General features: G+C 53.2%; 1 protein-coding gene across 5 annotated transcripts in view; it reads right to left on the reverse strand.

Annotated features, from left to right (window-relative positions):
- LOC109388657 (megakaryocyte-associated tyrosine-protein kinase) overlaps positions 1 to 6,989 on the reverse strand; it is a 12,462-nt gene extending 5,473 nt beyond the window's left edge. Inside the window, exons 1-13 of one of the 5 annotated variants that reach the window (XM_019653572.1) lie at positions 6,617 to 6,988; positions 5,306 to 5,366; positions 4,845 to 4,958; positions 4,633 to 4,748; positions 4,333 to 4,552; positions 3,859 to 3,952; positions 2,497 to 2,562; positions 1,610 to 1,709; positions 1,442 to 1,526; positions 1,289 to 1,362; positions 1,052 to 1,151; positions 464 to 550; positions 33 to 365 (exon numbers count right to left, since the gene is read on the reverse strand). In XM_019653572.1, the coding sequence (XP_019509117.1) occupies positions 126 to 365; positions 464 to 550; positions 1,052 to 1,151; positions 1,289 to 1,362; positions 1,442 to 1,526; positions 1,610 to 1,709; positions 2,497 to 2,562; positions 3,859 to 3,952; positions 4,333 to 4,552; positions 4,633 to 4,748; positions 4,845 to 4,958; positions 5,306 to 5,314 (1,305 nt within the window). In that variant the 5' untranslated portion in view covers positions 5,315 to 5,366; positions 6,617 to 6,988 and the 3' untranslated portion in view covers positions 33 to 125. Of the gene's footprint in view, positions 1 to 32; positions 366 to 463; positions 565 to 955; positions 1,152 to 1,288; positions 1,363 to 1,441; positions 1,527 to 1,609; positions 1,710 to 2,496; positions 2,563 to 3,858; positions 3,953 to 4,332; positions 4,553 to 4,632; positions 4,749 to 4,844; positions 4,959 to 5,305; positions 5,367 to 6,344; positions 6,424 to 6,616 lie in introns of those variants that run through there. The other 4 variants (XM_019653570.1, XM_019653571.1, XM_019653575.1 and 1 more) reach the window with 4 other exon arrangements.
- Positions 6,990 to 16,269: the final 9,280 nt, after the last annotated feature.

Below are 16,269 nucleotides of genomic sequence, written 5' to 3' on the forward strand. Positions count from 1 at the left end.
TGTGCTCTGAGCTAGGTGGGCAGCTTGCTGGCCCTGACCTTCCTCAGGCCTGGCCCATGCCCCCACCCATCAAGAGTCCCCCACTCTCTTTGTCCTCTGGGGCCTACAGCCCCCGCTGGGTAGGGTCAGGGGTCCTGGCCACAGGGCAAGGTGGAGCCATCAGCATCCTGTCCGTCAACAGGGCCAGTGGCTCCCGCACTGCGCAGCTCCCGGGCCAGCTTCTCGGCCAGTTTTCGAAAGGGTGGCCGGCGGGCAGGCTCTGCCTCCCAGCAGCTGCTCATAAGGGTGTGGACAGGGCCCGGGCAGCCCGCAGGGGGCTCCATGCGGTACCCCTTCTCCACGGCCTCTGTCACTTCCTTCAGCGACTACGGGCAGAGGGCATACCGGTGTGGGCTGGGGGTTAGGGCCACAGCCCCAAACCCGCATGGAACCCAGTGCCTCCCCTCCCCCAGACCACGCTCACCATCTTGGGGTATGGAGCCCGGCCATATGAGAAGACCTCCCACAGCAGCACCCCGAAACTCCAGACATCGGACTTGCTGGAGAATTTCTGTGGGCCCAAGACTAGGGTGAGGAAGGACCCCTCAGGGTTTCTGCTCCAGCTCCTACTTCCTCCGGGAAGTCCCCCCAGATTGACCTTCACTCTCTGGTCTCTTCTAATAGCCTCTACTCCCTGAGTTTCCCAACCCCCAACTGAGTGGAGCTCAGACTCAGTGCATGAAGGAGTTTGGTTATTCTTGCCCTCAGCTCTGAGCCCAGAAATGGGGAAACTGAGGCCCAGACAGGGTCACACATAGGAGAGGCCAGATAGGGGCTAAAAAGAACAACTGTGGGCAAATGGTCACTGGGGAGGCAGAGCCATTTCCCTTGGAGGTTCAGAGATACCAAGACACATGCCCAGGGTCACACAGTGGAGCTGGGGCTCCAAGGGACCTGGAGATAGAGGAGCGCTCACCCCATGTTTGAGTGCCTCGGGCGCTGTCCACTTGACGGGCAGCCGGCTGGAGTCCAGCCCCTTTCGCTCAGCTTTGGCCAGGCCGAAGTCACTAACCTTGGCCACCAGGTCTTCAGAAATGAGGATGTTGCGGGCAGCAAGGTCTCGGTGCACCAGCTTCTTGCTCTCCAGGTATTCCATGCCCTCGGCCACATGCCTGGGGAGAGGCAGGGGCACCCGGGCTGTGGTGACTGGGTGGCAAACTCCCAAGGCCAGGTTTCTACCTGCTCTGTGCCTCCATTTCCCCTTGACCTTGAAAAGCCTCCTCCCCTTTCCCCAGGGGTCCCCACTCACAAGGAAAACTGCAGGAGCTGAGGGGTGTTTACAAGGGCCCGGCCCCGAGTCCGTAGAAAGTTCACCAGGTTGCCCTGTGGGGAGAACAGGGGGCTGGGGTTCGAGGCCTCCTTGGCTGCCCCCAGCCCCGCCTGCACCTGGGCCCCACTGCACCTTGCTCACGTGCTCCATGACGATGTAGAGCCCCTGGTGCAGGATCACGCCCAGCAGACGCACCAGGTTCTTATGCTGCATCTTCCTAGAGGCGGGGAGGCGAATCTGGGGTGAGAGTGCAGCCAAAATCCCTGACCCCAAGGTGCCTGATCCCCACCTGGGACTCACGTCATGACCGCTGTCTCATCCAGGAAGGCCTGAGCTGTCACATCGCACTTGATGTTCTTCACGGCCACCTTCTGGCCCAGGTACTCACCCTGCAGGACCGCTGGTGGGCGGGACAGAGATCAGGACCCAACAGAGACGGAATAGACACAGGGACACACCACTCACGACTCCCATGTACACCAGCATATCCTTGGGTCCCCAGACCTGGAAAACCCCTCTTCCCTACAAGCTCCAGACCTTCTGATGAAAGAGAATCATCTAAGCCAGAGGTCAGCAAAATCTAAAATCCCTCTGGCCAAATCCAGTCCCGTCATGTGTTTTTGCAAGGCCCTCAATCTCAGAGTGGTTTTTACATTCTTAAAATGGTTTAAAAAAAAACCCAAAAGAATGCTTTTTCATGACATGTGAAAATTATACAAAATTCAAAATTCAGTGTCCAAAAAGTTTTATTGGCACATGGCCATGCCTGTCGGTTTACCTGTCATCTGGGGCTGCTTTCCTGCTACAAAGGCGGAGCTGAGCAGATGTGACAGGGACCATCTGGCCGGCAAAGCCGAACATATTTGCACTTTACAGAGAAAGTTGGCAGACCCCTGATCCAAGCCCCAGAACCTTCCAGAATAATCATTTCAGGGAAACGCATTCTTAGCAGAGCGACTAGCATGTGCAAGAGCCTGGAGGTGTGAGGGACTCATTTACGTTCACTGGGTGCCTGCCTGACTACGTTACTCCTCATGACAACTGTTTCATGTCAACCCTGTTTCATAGAGGGGGAAACTGAAGCACAGAGAGGCGTGGTTTGTCTTGAGTCATCCAGCAAGTAGGTATTAAATATGGATGTGAATCATCTCTGTGACTCCAAAACTTTATCCCACCCCGTTACTCACCTCCAAACTCCCCCTCTCCGATCTGTGCTCCCAGCGTCAAATGCTGTAAGTTTAGCAACCAGCCGGCTGTGGGATGAGGACCTGGTCAGAGGGGTAACAGGCTCCCCAAGGCCCTCCCATCGGGGGTACCACCTGGTGAGAGACACCGGGTGTCTCATTCAGGTGGCTGCTGTTCCCAGCAATGGTTCAAGGGCATTTCTGATGCACCCACCCTGGTACCGTTTTATCATGCAGTCGAAGGCAACAGGGCCTTCGATTCAGGGCTGCCTATCTCTCTTCTACTTGGAGACTGTGTCCCTCTGATTACCCCAATGGCTCTTCTCTTTACCATCCTTTACCTCTGGCCACCCAGGGACATACACAGAGCAAAAAATACAACAGACAGAGAGACCAGTAAAGCTTCTAGACCCTTCCAGTGCTTTAAGTCATAGTCTGTGCTTGCATCCCTGACCCCTTGTCACAAGCAGGCCAGTGTTCTCCCCTTCTCTCCCCTCTAGCAGGTTCTGTAGGCCTCCTCCCAGTCCAAATCAGGAACCCTTCGGTATGTCAGGAATGGTGACACCAGCCTCCACCCGGGTGTTGTCCCCATGACGTCCAGATTGTCCAGGACAGACATGTGCTTTTAAGGAGACAGCCACGGTCATCAGGTTCAAAAGACTGTAGGGGTGGCTGTGGTTAGGGGCATTTGCTTTGGGTCTTGAATATTGACGATTTCACTACACAGGAGCTGGAAAAGCATTTCCTGTGAAGGTAACAGAATGTACAACAGCACAGAGGCATGAGAGGAAATGAGTCACAGCCCAGGGGGCCTTGTGAATGGAGGAAGGGTCCTGTAGATGAGGCAGGAAAGAAGGCTCAGTCACAAGAGAATGTTCTAGAAGGCAGAAGAGCTGCAGGGCCTCCCTCCTTTAAGCAGGGGAACAAAGTGGGTGGGTTATCAGGGTAGAAAGCTGCCTCTGGGGGTACAGAGGTAGGGGTAGAGAGAAATGAGGACTGCCACCCTGGAAAAAGGTGGTCTGATGGAAAGGTATGAGGTCAGGCAGGGTATTAGAACCTCACCATGAAGGGGATGTGGGAGTATGGGGGGTGGGTTGAGGTTTGGGGTCAGGTTTCTGGCTCAGGTGACAAGGCAGATGATAAGGACATGGGTGTGAGAAGTAACAGGTATGGGAACCCCCTCAATCTTGAGATGATCAGTGTCTGTTAGTGACCCTTGCCCAACCCTGGGGCAGCCCAGGCCTTCCACCCGCAGTGCCAGGCACAGCGCCATACTCGAGTGCTGTGGCATTGGCGAAGTGCTGGGCTCCAGGGCCCTGATTCCCCAAGGGGGAGAATGTGGGTGGAGCGGGTGCAGACCCCTACCCTTGGCCAGCTCCTCCTCCGCAGATTTGGCCCCCTGCTTCCTCTTGGGTTTCACGAGTTTCGTGCAGATGGCCCCCTTGTCCTTGCTGTAATGCTGCAGGGCAGGGTAGGGCAGGGCAGAGGTGGCTGTGAGTCCAACCCTTGGGTGTGGGGAACTCCTGCATTCCTGGGGGGGGGGACTCTGGACAGGGTGGTCATGAGCTGATAAGGAGGAGAGGGGTTTGGGTCTCAGAGAATGTGTTGGGCTGGTTTCCATGGAAACAGGAAAGAATGTAGGCTAGGGGAGAAAAAGGGAGGATGGGGAGGTCTCTGGATTGCTGTCAACTTGGAGGTCCCTGAAGGTCCCAGAAGGAGCCACCCCAGTCCTTGGAGGTGGGACCTAGAGGACTCAGACCACCTAGAGAGTTGGTGGTCCATGGGCACCAGCTCCTTCTCTGTACTGGGGAGCATGCATCTCTGGGGTGTGGGGCGCACCTCCACCATATCCATGAGGTTGCAGAAGCAGACGGCTTCGTCAATGGTCAGGTGGCCATCGCGGTGCAGCACACGGTAGTGGATGACATCTCGGCCGAAGCTCACGCATAGCACGTAGTCACCTGGATGTCGCACCGACTCGCGCACCAGAAACAGCCCATCCTCAGGCGGCTGCAGCAGCTGCACCGCCTCCTGGCCTGAGATCTTCCCGTGAAACCACCTGCAGAGGTAGAGGGGGCAGGCTGGGCTAGGCTGGCCAGGCCCACCTGGCCCCCCATTCCAGGATGCCCCACAACTCACGGCATGAGGCTGAGCTTGGGGTCAGCGGAGAGGGCCTCACGCTCCCGTAGTGCGCCAGCTGCCAGCAGCCCCTCCTGCCCGCTGCTGTGGTGCTTGGCACGGTACCAGCTCTTGCTCTGCCGGGGATCCATATGAGTGTGTGTGTGTGTGTATGTAGGGGTGTGGGGGGGTCCTGTCCCCAAACACACCCAGGCCCTCCGGCTACTGCTCACCTCGCAAGCCTCCAGGATGGTGACCACGTCACCCTTGCGAAAGGCCAACTCTCCAGGCTTAGGGCGCATGTGCTCACACTTGGTAATGCATTGGGTGCCTGGGGCCCAGCGCCTCTGGGTGGGTGGGTGGGGGTTGAGGGAGAGGGGCAAAAGGGACATGAGAGAGATGTCTCAGAGAGAGAAAGATTGGATTGAGACAGAGAAAACAGAGAGAGAGAGGAGGCGAAAGGACAAGCAGCTGCCAGCAGAGACTTATTAGAGTCACAAACAGGGGGTGCTCAGCACAGGTCAGGAAGAAAAGGTGAAAGAAATGCAACACCAAATAACAGAGAGACTGGGAGACACCAGCTAAAGATGTGGGTCAGGGGACAGTCCCCCTCCCCTTGGAGCTGAGGTCCTGTGGGCGTGGACTGAGCTGAAGAAGGGCCAAGGACACAGGCACCCAGGTTGAGGGTACTCACCGTGGGCATCCTGGCTAATATGGGTGGAGGGGTGCCAGGCACAGAGGAAGCGAGGGCTCACCTGGGGAGGGGGCAGAGACCAGCTGGAGAGCCCAGATTCAACCCATCACCACCACTTCCAGCCCAGGCCATGTGGAGGGGACAGCCAGGGGTAGCCCCAGGGCGGGCTCAGGTACTGGTTCTCCCAAGGCCCTTTGGGAAGGTGGCCTTTACCCAGGGGAGTTCCTTAGCAGAGTCACAGCCATGAAACACCAGCAAGGAAACCATGGAACCTCACCCCACCATGGTTCCCAAAGGGAAACTGAGGCACAAGGTGTGCACAGAGCTAGTGGCCATGGGCCGGGGATGGGGGAGGTGCCTGGCTCAAGCCCCAGCAGCCCACTCAGCACATGGGGAGCTTGGTGCCACCTAATCTAGCCTGGTTCTTCCTCTTTTCTGGTGAGTGGGCAGGAGCAGGGCAGACAAATACAGAATGACTCAAGGTCATTCCCAAGAAACTCTGACCTGAGGGTGGGGCGGGGCCGGTGCAGCCCTGCTGGGCTCCTCTGGCCACCAGCTGAACCTTTCTGATCCCTCCACCCCAACCCAGGACGGACACACAAAGTCCCTCATTGCTGCTTGGGTGGGGACTTTTCCACCCCTTGGTACCCCCATCTATCCTACCGCAGGTGGCTGGGCAGTGGGGCAAGTTGGAGGGTGAATCTTGGTTCCTCCAGTGTGCACCCTCATAAATCCTCAGCCCTATGTGTACTCACACCTATACTGATCCATGTACACACGAGCACACACACAAACACACAGGGCATGGACATAGGTACCCACAGGCACCCAGGTGTGCAAGCAAAGGCATGTCCCCCTAGAGACGGGTGTACACAATCCTCTACATGTGTGTACACATGCACAGGTGCTGGGACATCTGGAAACGTGTGTATCTGCCCACCCCCCAACACACATGCACAGACCCACGCTTGAACCCCTGGGCGCCAAACGCTGGGCCACCCAGCCACGCAGAGCTACACACAGGGCCGCGCACACGCACCTCGGCCACAGGCGCACATGCCTCCACGTGGACGCGCTGATACACTCGGGGGCTTGCAGACGCGCACACCCCCACCCAGAAAAATACTCCCCACCCCGCTCTTGATCGCCTCTAACCACCCCCACCTCAGCGGCGTACCCGGCGCGCGCCTCGGACGTGCACACTCGCGCGCACACCGGCCCCTCCCGCGAACGCCGGAGCCCCCACGGAGCCCTCTGGTTCCCCTCCACTGCCCCTGCGGTCGCTACCCCCAATCCCGTCGCCGCGCTCACCTGCTCAGGGGGCGTCTCCGGGCCTCGCCCCGCGCCCGCCCCCAGGAGGGCCCCCGCGTGCCGGCTGCGCACCCCCAAGGCGGGCCCCGCTGCACAACTTGGAGCAAGTTCCACCGTTTCCTCATTTTGGGGAGGGGAGGAGAGGTGGGGTGGCGAGGGAGCGGGAGGTGCCGCGGCCAGGAAGGACCCCGCGGGTCCTAGCGCCGGCCGCACTGCGGTCTGCTCAGCGCGCCGCCGCGGATCCCTCCCCGCCCCGCCTCCGCGGTCTCCGGCACCTCCCGCGCGGCGAGGATGGGGGCTGGAGGCGCTTGCGGGCTCCACGCTTCTCCCTGGCCTGGTGCTGAGGGGCGCGCAACCCTAGCTCATCTGGAGAAGCGGAGGCGTTGGAGTGTGGAGCAGGTGCCACACGACGCGTGCGCGCGGAGTGGAGTGATTGAGCTGCCCGTCAGGGAGATAAGCAGGCGGCAGAGCCCAGACGACAAATGGGCTCTTCTGACTGCCATTCCAACGCCCTCTGTCACCTCCTCTGCCAACTGGAGCTCATTTAATTACCTGTTGCTATAGAGGGCTGTTGGTGCCTGGCACAAAGAAACCACCCCAAAAATGTCAACCGCTATCAGTATCGTCATCATCATCATTAAGGGTAAATTGGGGCTACAGGGAAAAAACGATGTGGAACTGGAGGCCTCCTGGTGGAGCAGCGCTTCTTTGGAGAATAATGGTGGGATCTGAGGCAGGGAGCCAACTCTGCTGTGCCAGAGTCAGGACTGCCCCACTCTTGACCTCCGTTTCCTCCTCTTAAGGGCTGGGCAACACCGGAGTCCCCCTCACAGGACAGCTGGATGAGCACTGGATGGCTACTGCACTGGGCCTGGCCCCCAGCGATGGCTCCGTTCCCTCTAATGGTTGAGTCCGCTTGGACAATGATGAAGCTAATCTTAGGAGGGCTATGAACCAAGATGCCCAGGTAGCCTGGGTCTCATATTTAACCCTCTGTTACTCCAAAAGGCTAAGTGACTATGACTCTGAGGCATCATGGAATTTTTGGGAATAGTGGCTCAGTTCCAAGAATTATAGAATATCCATATTATGGGATATTATGCAACAGAAACAGGAAACCTATGTATTAAGGTGCTAAAATCTCCGGTTGTTGAAAACCACACCAGGATGTGACACAATGCAAATGGCACAATCCCATTCATGTAATACAGGAGAGAGTAAATTGATGAGAAAAGTTCCAGAAGGAGACCCTCCTACCAGCAACAAGGTTATCCCCAGCAAGGGAAGTAGGCAGGAGGCGAGGGTGGAAGAGGACGCCTTTCCAGCCTGGTGGTATAATTTATTAGTGCTGGTGTTTGCACAGAGGATACTCTGAGAACGCTCCTGCTAAGCAGGGCTTCCCGTGCTCTGTGGATCTGGCTGTGGGCTAGTCCCGGGGTGTGCCCCGCCCCCCTTGCCCTGTATCCCAGCCACTGGGCACTGCTTTGGTCCTAGGGTTGGGACCCTGCAGCCAGCATTCAGTTGAGTGATGGGGGCCCACCATATATGGCAAACCATCATCACTTGCCAGAAATGGATACCCGGAGTGAAAATAGCCACAGTGGAAACCCACAGCATCATTAGATTCTCACCAGAGATTGCTGCGGCCCCAGGCCCCACAGTGGAGGCCTGCCTTCTCTTTGTTCAGGAAGGACAGGAGCCCATGTCTAAGAGGTTAGGATGCCCTAGCACCCCGTGGAGACATTCTCCCTGATGGTCAGAGAGACGGGAAGAGGCTCAGAAGGAGCTGGCTTTCTCCCTCCCCGAATGGGTACTTAGTGCCTAAATAACACCTACATCCTCCCCAGGACGCTTAGGGTTCCTTATCCCACGCTCTGGAAGGCCCTCCCCCATGAGTGATCAGAGGAAGCAAAGGTGTTGAGACTGAGGACTGACAGACTTAAGGAGATGGTGTTAAGTGCCCAGATCTCCAAGGGTTGGCCTGGGCTGGGGAACAGGGAGCCCTCCCCTCACTGGTGTGTGACAGGGCACCGAGCTGTGCATGACTCTAGGGGGATAGATTTGAGTCCATGGTTTATTTGGGTCAGAGCTACAAAAGGAGTGAGCTCCCCATTCCTGGAGGCATCCAATAATTGGCCACTTTGAATCACAAAGACTCAGTGGGTCTTACTGACCCCAGAGGTGGCAACACCAGTTTCTCCTGCCTCCTGCCAGGAGCTGAGGGACTTGCCTCTTCCTTCTACCAGTTGGTAGCCACACCATCGGATGGGGCACCAGAATTCCCCAGTGCTAGGCTCTTCACCCTCCACATTTCAGTCCTGTTGACTTGATTCCAGAAATTCTCTGACCCCCCAACCCCTGGACACCCATCTGGTGCAGGCTGGTGACACAGCAGCCCCCTCCCTGGTCTCCAAGCTGCCTCTAGTTTTTCTCCTTGTTACCATTCACCTTACACTGCATCACCAAGGGATGAAAATGTGACTGTGGCCCTCCCCTGCTCTAAATCCTGCCATAGCTCCCACTGCCAGCATGACAGAGCCTAGAACACTTGGTTTGGCATTCAGGGCTCTTCATGTTTGGCCTCCAGCTACCTCCCTGGCCTCATTTGCTTCCGCTCCCACCAAGCACCCAACAGTCTGACAACTCTGCACTGCAGGAGTTTGCATGCTTTTGCACTGGCTGTCCCCTGTGCTCGGAATGCCCTTCCCCCATCCAGATGGCATCTCCAGCTCATCCTCCATGCCCATCCCAACTGACTCCATTTTTATGAAGCCTTCTTCAGACACCCCTACTCTTCTCAGAGCAAGGCTTTCTCAGAGCAACTTCTATGTCCTGAAAGGACCCCTTGCTGGAGACACTAGCTGTCTCATTTCACTGATGGTCATGGATCTGGCCTTGGTGACTAAGATCATTAGCCTGCCTGAGAAGAAGCCAGCCCAGAGAAAGCAGAGCCAGGACACAGACAGACTGAATACCGCGGGAAGAATTCAAATCCTTGGATCCAGCCATGCCTGGAGTTCACGCTATCCCTAGTGTTGGAAAAAGGTCTTTGCTTTTTGGTTGCTTTCAGGAGGCGGTTTCTGCCACTTGTAACCAAATGAATCCCTAATACTGAAAATGGAACCAGAGAGGGGTGTTGAAATGAAGTCTCTATGATGTGGAATTGCTGAGTCAGATTAGGTTGCCCAAAACCCAGCTAGGAAGATGGATCTTTTGGGCAACTGTGCCTTCTGTGCCCTGGATCAGGTGGTGCTGGCTTCTGTCACTTGCAAAAGAGGAGCCCTGATGGACCCACCTTGTCCCTGCCTGAATGCCTTTCGTTTGTTCATCCGAATCTCACTGTTCTTCACATCTCACCTTTCTCCTATTTTGACTGTTGCTATTTGCATAACCCTCTGTTCTCCAAACTCTTGGAGATTTTGGGGACCAATCTTCTCATTTTAGAATTGGAGCAGCTGAGACCCAGAGAGGCAAGGCTACTTGCCCATGGTCACGCTGGGACTAGAAGTCAGGCCTGCAGACACGTCCATTGGAGTTGTAGGCTTCCCAAAGGCAGGATATATTTCTTATTCTTTACGAATACAAATGAAAATCATTATAGGCAATGAACAAAGGGAGTCATGTAACAGGCACTTTACATAACGCATCAGTTAAAATTAGGATTGGCTATGGGGGATGGAAGACCCCAAGTGTTAGAGGTTTAAATTAGGTAGAAATTAATGCTCTCTGAGGGAGGAAATCCTGGGCAATGTCAGGGACCCAGGCTCCTGCTACCTTGTTGCTCTTTCTCAGCACTCGAACTTCCATCTCTTGCTGCTTGAGCTCCAGCCCTTTCACCTGCATTCCAGCCAGTAGGAAGCAGGAAGTTGGCAGATAAGGGTACACTTCTTCATTTAAGGACTCCTTCCGTGAAACCCCAGGAGCAGAGGAAGATGGGAAATGTAGTCTTTACCCCAGCTCATCCTCCATGTCCATCTCAACTGGCACCATTTTTGTGAAGCCTTCTCAGACATCCATACCCTACTCAGAGCAAGACTCCACTTCTATGCCCTGAAAGGACCCAAAGGGGCCAAAGAAGAGGAGGAGGCAGGAACACTGGCATCCTCTTTCTCAAAGCTCCCAGGCTTACTCCCAACCTCAGGGCCTTTGCATTAGCTGTGCCTTCTGCCTAGGACACCTCCCCAGACATAGCCAACATTACAGCCCTATGGAATATACATCAACCTTCCAACACTTCACATCCACTCTCCTGTAGCTCTGTGGCGCTACCATGGTCTGATCGACCAAATATTTTACTTGTTTATCTTGTTTACTGGCTGCGTCCTTTCTAGAACATCAACTCCCCAGGGCAGGGACTTTGGACAGTGTCGTTCATGGCTGTGGCCTCAGTACCTGGCACATAGTAGGTGTTCAGAACATATTTTTTTTAAGCCAGTGAATATTGGGGAGGGGGGAGACCGTGAGCAGTGCCTGTCACCTGTGAGGCGAGCACTCTCATTGTACCCATTTCACAGATGGCAAAGCTGAGGCTCACCCTAGGACACAGGAAGTGGTGAGCTGGGCTTTGAACCCAGGCCCATCCAGCTCCAGGGCCCACATGCTGGTGCACGGCATGGTGTTGGGTACATGATAGACCCGCAGAGGATATGCCCATAATCAAACTTTCTGGATCTGGGGAGCAGGCAGGGCAGGGCAGCTGCAGCCAGATGTGGGGATGGCTGCGCTGGCACCATGGCCCAGTGGATCCAGTGGCTGGAGCACGCGACCAGATCAGACTGCCCCAATTAGCACACCTTTAAATTTAGCTTTCTCCTCCCTGCCAGGGGACCCGGGGATTCAGCGGAGGAACACTCTGCTCTTTCGAGGAAAAATGCTGCATTGCTCATCTTGCAACCAGAGCTGTGGTCGGCTGGATCATTCTTGACTTGGGAAACAAGGGCCCCTTTGAGCAACCTGCTTTGGGGTGCCAGGGGTGATCTGCCATTGATGGGGAAGACTGTCTGCTCTCCCCCTACAGCTCTCGCCTCATCTTCCTTGCACTACGGGTGGGACCAGGTGTATCATTTCCCTGCCACGCTTGCAGGTTCATTGTGTGTAACCTGGGCCTGTGTCATTTTCTAGCTTACAACCTTCCCATGGTGCTGGCTGTGCTTAGGATGAAACCCAAGCTCCTCACTGTGGCTCACCACTAGCTCGGTCCCACCATGGCTGCTGTCACCTCTCTGCTCTCAGCTCCCTCCGTTTCCCCTGGCTTGGCTCTCTCCTGTTCCTCAAATTCTCCAGGCATGATTCAGCCTCAGGGCCTTTGCATGTGCTGTTTTCGTCTCTTATTGCGTCCTTCCCTCAGCTGTTCTCAAAGATGGCTCCTTCTCAGCATTTCTGGCTCCATCAAGAGACCCCTTCCTGACCACCCATCGTAACCACCTACCATCCAAGCCCAAACACTGCCTGATAACCTGTCTTACTTGTCCTTGTCCATAGCCCTCTTGCCTCGCCTCGCTTGACAGAATGTATGCTCCGTATGCTCCGAGGGCATGGATTGCTCTGGCTTGGGCAATCATTTGGCTCTGGAGCCTAGCGCACAGTAGGCCCTCATGGAACAAATGAATAGAATCATATGAAAGAGTGAAGACAGAGGAAGGGAAGTGCGGGATCCACAAGATACCACCAGGCAAGGTGTGCCTGTCAGAACACTTCCCCCATCCCCCTGCTCCAGGGTTCCTCCCCATCCTGTCCCCAGACCCTTATCCTCTATCAAGAGCTGGCAAACTTTCTCTGTAAAGGGCCAGATGATCTCTGTCTGGACTACTCAGCTCTGCTTTTGTAGTGTGAAAGCTGCCATAGATAACATGCATGTGAAGGGGTATGGCTGTGTTCCAATAAAACTATTTATCGACACTGAAATCTGGTCTTCATATACTTTTCACATGTCATGCCATATTAAGACTTTTGATTTCTTCAGCCACTTAAAAATGTGAGGAACCATTTTTAGCTTGTGGGATGCATAAAAACAGATGGTGGGTAAGTGGGCTATAGTTTCTGACCTGTGGTCTCTTTCAGTCTTTTTTATAAATAGGCACATTTTAAAGTTTATTTGACCCTGTAGGTGCACGTCTCAATCTAAATGGGTCGATATTCATGACATGTTGCAAGCTCTCAAGTGCTCTCCTAACTATAATAAGCTCCCCGACTAAGCAGTGAGCCCCTCAAAGGTACGTATGTTTTCTTCTCAAAATTAACAGTAGCAGTATTTTGTAGTGTTTTCTTGTGTGCCGAAGCCTGTGCTAAGCTTAAAAAACTGTTTTAAACAAAGCAATGTATGTCCCACTCCCCAAGGCCTGCCACAGCTGTTTCTATTGGATGTTTCTCTGGTGTTGGCTTCCATATTTCAAAATCATGTTTTCCACATCTCTTGATCACTGTCCATTGATTTCCTACCCCTGAAGGTAGAGACTTAGCTCTCTTAGGCATGCTGTTCTCCCAGTCGTTTGATCACAATTTTTAGTTAAATGAATATTTGGTGCTTATGTTGTTATATGTTAGTATTGTTCAGTGGCGCAATGTACATCAAAGAACACTTTTATGTAGTCCTTGTTTTGTGATTCTCCTGGAGTTAGTGATCGCCTTGGTGTTGTGTGTCTGGGACTCTCTCCCCCAGCCTCTCCAATGGATCTAACTTGTCCTTTCAGGGTGTGGCTGCCGCCCAGCTTCTTGGTTTGTGCACTTATTTGGGGAATGTGCGCCTCCTGGGAATTTCCAAACAAAGCGTCTCCTTCCTCTCCTGTGAGATTGGTGGTTTGGCTGAGAACACTATTCTTGGCGGTAGATAAATTCCCTCCCCTCATGTCTTCCAGCTTCCAGTCTTGGGCAGCTGAATAATCTGAACTGTCTTGCTTCCTCATCCTCTGCTTGTCACATGTTTGTGTGGCTTTTTTTTTTTTTTTAAGATTTTTATTGGGGAATTGGGGGATGGGAACAGTGCTGGGGAATTGGGGGAAGGGGAACAGGCAAGTTGCTGTCGTTTTGTTCTTCAGTCTAGTTGTGGAGGACGTTGCTTCACTGGCTCAAGTTGGCACCATCATTGTGCTCTTCCCGGGCAAGGCAGATCAGTCGCCAGCTTCTGGACGGCCGCTCACTGCGGCTGCTGGCCGCTCACGCTGGCTGCTGGCTACACACGGTAGCCCATGGCAACCCACTGCCACAGGGGCTGCAGCCTACGCTGTAGCCGGCGACTCACAGCAGCCCAGCTCCAGGTTGAGCTGTTGTTCAGCATCTTAGCTGTAGAGGGCAGTGTCACTGGCCCTCATATGTGGGATCCGAACCGGGGCCCTCTGGTGTCCCAAGCCAATTCTTAACCATCGCGCCACTCGGCCGGCCCTGTGTGGCTTTTTTTTCCCCTCTCTGGAAACTTGTAGAATCTTCTTATTCTCCACATGCTGCACATCCACACTGTGAGTTGGCTAGGCGTCTATTTTCACGTGCTGTGCTGGATAGTCAGTGGGTTCTGTCATGTCTTCCATTCCTGGACAAATTTCTGAAAGGATATCACTGGCGATTTCTTCCACTTGGGTTTCTCTGTTCCCTCTCTGTGAAACTCACCTTTGTCCTGTATTGGAATTGACTTTCTCATTTTCTTGCCTACATTTCTTTTCTTTTTGTCTTCTCATTCTACTTTTTCTTCCAGCCCTCTGTCAACATTTGGATTCTCAGATTTTTAATTTCCAAGGGCTCCTTCTGGTTCTTTGAATGTTCCTTTTCAAAAGGCAAACTTAAATTTTGTTCCCTGGCTTCTGTATCTGTGTCTTCTATAAGCTCTCTGAGGATAATATACATAAGGGCTTTTCTAGAACTTTTTTCTGTTCTCTTTGTCTCTTTCCTCCAAGTTATCTTTTCTCTCCCTCTTTTTGGGTTTTAGTCTTTTCATTGGCTAACATTTATGAGGGGAATTCTAGAGCAGACAGGAAGCTCCTCACCATGGGGGGCAGTAATGATGGGGTAACTGGCCACTGTAGGGAAGCCCCCAAACATCAGCCGCATCTACAAGGCTTTTCTCATAGCCTGGTGACCAGAGTTCTTAAAGGTGAGACAAGGAAGGCATCTGGGATCATTGTTCCTTGTGTGACTTTCACTTTAATCGCTGGTTTTCACCTTCACACCTGCCTCCATTGTGCCCGTTTCCCTGAAGCTGAACTTTTCTGTGCAGCATTAAAAAATGCATTTTATTACTGAGTATTCCCACAGCTTTGCAAGGTTGATGCTACTTGTTTTAATCCAATTTTATAGAGGCTGAGGGAGGTGACATGAGCTGTCCTGACATGCCACAGCTAATACATTAAAGGGCCAAGCTGGGACCAGGGCCCGGAGTCACCCTCACTGCAACAAGTGACAACTTCTGGTTCATCTTTGGTTTCTCCCAAGGAAGGTGGTGAGTGTTTGTTGAGTGAATATTCCATAAATATCAACATTCAGTGGTAGACATCAGGAAGACATATGAGTGATGGCCCATGGCAATTAATAGGTGTTCAACAAACACATGTGGAATGACAAAATGAAAGCACAGCAGAGGAAATAAGGCATTGCAGAAAGAACCCTAACTGCTAAACTTATATCCATGTGCAGAAAAGTAATTTTTTTTAAATGAGAAGGCACAGTCCTGACTTGGGAGTGGTAAATGGGGTTCCTTTGTTTACAACGAGAGAGAAGCTGGCAGAGATCTTAGGGAACATAACCTTTCACATGCAAGTTCAAATGCCTCATGGTGTCATGCCCTTCGACCAAGAAATTCCACTCTTGGGCATCTATGGGAGCAACAGAATTGCAACTGTTCAGGAACATTTTGCCGCATTATAATTTATAATTTGAAAACAATCTAAATGTCCAACAAGAGGGGAATGGTTAAGCAAACCAAGGTACAATTTTTGGTGGCACATTATGCAGCTATTAAGAATTACGTCTCTTCATAGTAGCCAAAATAAGTCTGGCTTATGTCATTGAACATAATGTCCCCCAGGTTCATCCATGTGGTAGCAGGTGTCAGAATCTCCTTCTATTTGAAGGCTGAACAATACCCATTATCTGGATGGACTACATTCATTCATGAATTTATCCATTCATCCGTCGATGGACATGGGATGTTTTCAGCTTTAACTATTGTGAAGACTGCCGCTATGAATATGAGTGAACAAGTATCTATTTCCCAACACATTTTATTCCCCTGAACTTGGGCAAACAGGGTGCTACTCCTCCCAACCCCTACCCTGCTGCCTTTTCCACCTTAAGGAGAAACACGGGTCCTCTGGCTTGTCCGCTCAGCAGAGCCTTAATCTACTTACCTGAAACACCTCAGCCTCTGGAAGCCAAATAACAGGGGGCCAGGGAGAAGATGGAGCCAACATTTCTCCAAAGAAGCTGGCCAATCTTTGGAGATGCACCCTCTACCCCTGGGTGTGACTTACTTCGAACCAGGGTTCAGGGCATTTTCGTGGCTATATTTATTTATTTATTTTTAAAACATTTTTATTGGGGGATGGGAACAGCACTGGGGAATTGGGGCAGGGGAACAGACAAGTTGCTGTCCTTTTGTTCTTCAGTCTAGTTGTGGAGGACGTTGCTTCACTGGCCCACGTTGGCACCATCATTGTGCTCTTCCCGGG

The sequence above is a fragment of the Hipposideros armiger genome, unplaced genomic scaffold (assembly GCF_001890085.2).
Source record: "Hipposideros armiger isolate ML-2016 unplaced genomic scaffold, ASM189008v1 scaffold_202, whole genome shotgun sequence".
NCBI lineage: Eukaryota > Metazoa > Chordata > Mammalia > Chiroptera > Hipposideridae > Hipposideros > Hipposideros armiger.